Source organism: Lycium ferocissimum, unplaced genomic scaffold (assembly GCF_029784015.1).
Source record: "Lycium ferocissimum isolate CSIRO_LF1 unplaced genomic scaffold, AGI_CSIRO_Lferr_CH_V1 ctg22697, whole genome shotgun sequence".
NCBI classification, from domain to species: Eukaryota; Viridiplantae; Streptophyta; class Magnoliopsida; order Solanales; family Solanaceae; genus Lycium; species Lycium ferocissimum.
This window is the reverse complement of record NW_026720501.1, coordinates 2881-6399: the sequence shown is the minus strand read 5'-3', so window position 1 is coordinate 6399 and position 3519 is coordinate 2881. Positions and strand designations below refer to the sequence as shown.

Sequence of the window (3519 nt, the reverse complement as noted above, 5' to 3'; positions counted from 1 at the left end):
AGGAAATTAATAGATTTAGATAAGAAGCAACGTAAAATAAACCAAATTTGATACCGGAATATTCAGTTTGATAACCTGCTATTAATTCTTCTTCCGCTTCTGGTAAATCAAAAGGTAACCTCTCGCATTCTGCTAGGGAAGAAATTAGAAAAATGATAAAACCTATAGGTTGACGCCACAAATTCCATCCCCAAAAACCATATTTTGATTGTGCCTCAACTATATCAACTGTACTTAAACTGTTAGATAATCCTAGTCGGTGATAACATTACTATTCTCACCGCTATTACAAAACCGTACATGAGGTCTTCGCCTCATACGGCTCCTCGGGGGCCGTAAATAAATATAAGGACCAGATTAGTATTATTTAGATGGATATGATGTGTTCTAAAATGGATTAAATAAAAATATATCTGGGATCCCGAATTATACCAATGGAATTCTGTCTGCTCAAATTCTAAAACTAAAAAACGCGCTTCGGAATTCATCTCATCCTTTACAAATTTTAATTTCTATTTGTTGAGTAATAACTTAATCCTTTAATAAAGCACCCTTGTAAAAATAAAACTAGGTTTTTCAGCCCGTCGTGTTTTTCAATTACGAAAAAGAATTAAACATCCTATTAGTTTATTATTCATGATAGAAATTCTATTTTATTTTCGAAATCTATCAAAAAAAATATCCTTGTTTCGTTCCTATTCTTCTTTCTTTTTTAGAAAAAAGTAGGTGGACTTAAAAAAAAAATAAAGGATTATTTCGTTTCTGATAGTCATTACATTTATCGGTGGATGGGAGCATACTCTGAATCGGAATCTTGGGGAGTACTGCCTGATCATTTCTACTAATTTCAAGCCCCAATTAACCTTCTTTTTTTGTTATCTTATGTTATGCATAAATATCCTTTTCAATTTGGTTAATCTCTATTACAAATTCTTTGTGTATTTTGGTGTTTCTAACCATCCACGCGTTTTTACCTAATTGCCGCTCACTTTGTAATATATGTATATGTATAGTAATTTATATAACTGATAGTGAAAACGTCATACGGTTAATATTTTTTTTAACCCGCTTCAAGCCCGGCTGACTAATCAACCAACCTTGGGGTAAAGTGATTCTTACGCTTATATTTATTTCCATTTAACCTTTGTACATAGGAAATGAGACTGAATTTTTCTTTTTACTGCTAATTTCTGAGCAGTTTTTTTTCACTCATATATAACTATCAAATTCCTTTTATTAAGATTAACCCCAAAGATAAATATATATATTCCGTTTTTTTCATTTTTTTTTATCTAGAAGAAACGGAATAAACCTTTCTGTTTCAACGAATCGCACGTAGAGATATTGATAAAACACATAGAGTTAATGGTATTTCATAACTAATTGCTTGGGCAGCAGCTCGCAGACCACCTAAAAAAGAATATTTATTATTTGATCCATATCCTGACATAAGAAGTCCGATCGGAGCAACACTTGAGATGGCAATCCATAAAAAAATACCGATATTGAGATCCGCTAAAACAAGGTGATTGCTAAAGGGAATTACTGAATAACTTAGTAAAATAGAGATAACTGCTATAGATGGTCCAATACTAAATAAAGGAGTATTTCCTCTAGATGGACGAAGGTCTTCTTTGAAAAGTAGTTTTGTCCCGTCGGCTAAAGCTTGAAGAATTCCTAACGGGCCGGCGTATTCAGGTCCAATACGTTGTTGTATCCCTGCAGATATTTCTCTTTCTAACCACACAATTACTAGTACACCAGTTATGATTCCCAATACAAGAGAAAATATAGGGACAAATATCCATATGAGTCCATAGACCTCTTTTAAAGATTCCAATCTAACAAAAGAATTTATAGTTTGTACTTCTGTTGCATAAATTATCATTTTAACGATCAACTTCTCCCATAATTATATCTATGCTACCGAGTATCGTCATAATATCAGCCAATTTCATTCTTTTAACTAGTTCAGGAAGAATTTGCAAATTAATAAAACCTGGTGGTCGGATTTTCCATCTCCAAGGAAAACCACTTTGATCTCCTATTAGAAAAATTCCCAATTCCCCTTTTGGAGCTTCAACTCTTACATAAAGTTCTTGTTTCGATAATTCAAAAGTAGGGGAAGGTTTTTTACTAATGAATCGATATTCAAAATCATTCCACTCTGGATTCCTTTTTTTATCAAAGCCTCTACTTTCTAAATTTTCATAGGGACCCCCCGGAAGTCCTTCCAGAGCCTGTTGAATAATTTTGATGGATTCTGTCATTTCGCTAAGTCGTACTAAATAACGAGCTAATGAATCTCCTTGTTTTTGCCACTGAATTTCCCATTCAAATTCATCGTAAGACTCATAACGATCAACTTTACGAAGATCCCATGGTATTCCGGATGCGCGTAACATTGGTCCGGATAAACCCCAATTTATTGCTTCTTCCCCACCAATAATCCCAACGCCTTCAACTCGTTCTAAAAAAATAGGATTTCGTGTAATAAGTTTTTGATATTCAACAACCTCTGTTAAAAAATAATCACAAAAATCCAAGCATTTATCTACCCAACCATAAGGTAAATCCGCCGCTATTCCTCCAATACGAAAAAAATTATGCATCATTCTCATACCGGTGGCAGCTTCGAATAGATCATATACAAATTCTCGTTCTCTGAAAATATAGAAAAAGGGAGTCTGTGCCCCAATATCTGCCATAAAAGGGCCAAGCCATAACAGATGAGAAGCTATACGACTCAATTCTAGCATAATTACTCTGATATAGCTGGCTCTTTTAGGAACTTGAATATTTCCTAATTGTTCGGGTCCATTTACTGTTATTGCTTCTGTAAACATAGTAGCTAAATAATCCCACCGCGTTACATAAGGTAAATATTGTATAATTGCTCGGTTTTCTGCAATTTTTTCCATCCCTCTGTGTAAATAACCCAATATGGGTTCACAATCAACAACATCCTCACCGTCTAGAGTAACAATTAAGCGAAGAACACCGTGCATGGATGGGTGGTGAGGTCCCATATTGACTATCATAAGATCTTTTCCTGTAACTGGTTTCTTCATAAGTTTTTCCTTGATTCGTTCTGGTATGAATTAGATTGCTGAAAAAGAAGTTTATTCAAAAATTCAAGATCTAAAAAATTAACTAATTCACAATTTTGGAATTTAACGAGTTTTTAATTCCCGAATATTCAACTGATTAATTAATTCTTTATAACGTACTCTATTTTTTTTTGACAAATAAGCCAGCAGTCGTTGGCGTTTTCCCAGAATTTTTCGTAAACCTCTCTGAGATAAATAATCTTTTCTGTGTAATTCCAAATGTGAAGTAAGTCTTCGTATCTTATTAGTGAAACTGAATACTTGAAATTCAACAGATCCCTTGCTTTCTTCTTTTTTTTCTTGAAATGAAATGAATGTATTTTTTATCATAAAAAGAAATCCTTCCCTTTTTAATATGAATTGAAAGATATGAATTTTACTGATCAGTAATAATAATGGTAGTTTTTTT

At 33.2% G+C, this 3519-nt stretch overlaps 1 protein-coding gene across 1 annotated transcript; it reads right to left on the bottom strand.

Moving 5' to 3' along the window:
* Positions 1 to 1345: 1345 nt before the first annotated feature.
* LOC132043302 (NAD(P)H-quinone oxidoreductase subunit H, chloroplastic) lies at positions 1346 to 3071 on the bottom strand. The gene has a single exon (XM_059433804.1). It carries the CDS (start codon positions 3069 to 3071, stop codon positions 1890 to 1892), a length of 1182 nt encoding a protein of 393 aa, XP_059289787.1. The 3' UTR covers positions 1346 to 1889.
* Between the last annotated feature and the right edge of the window lie 448 nt (positions 3072 to 3519).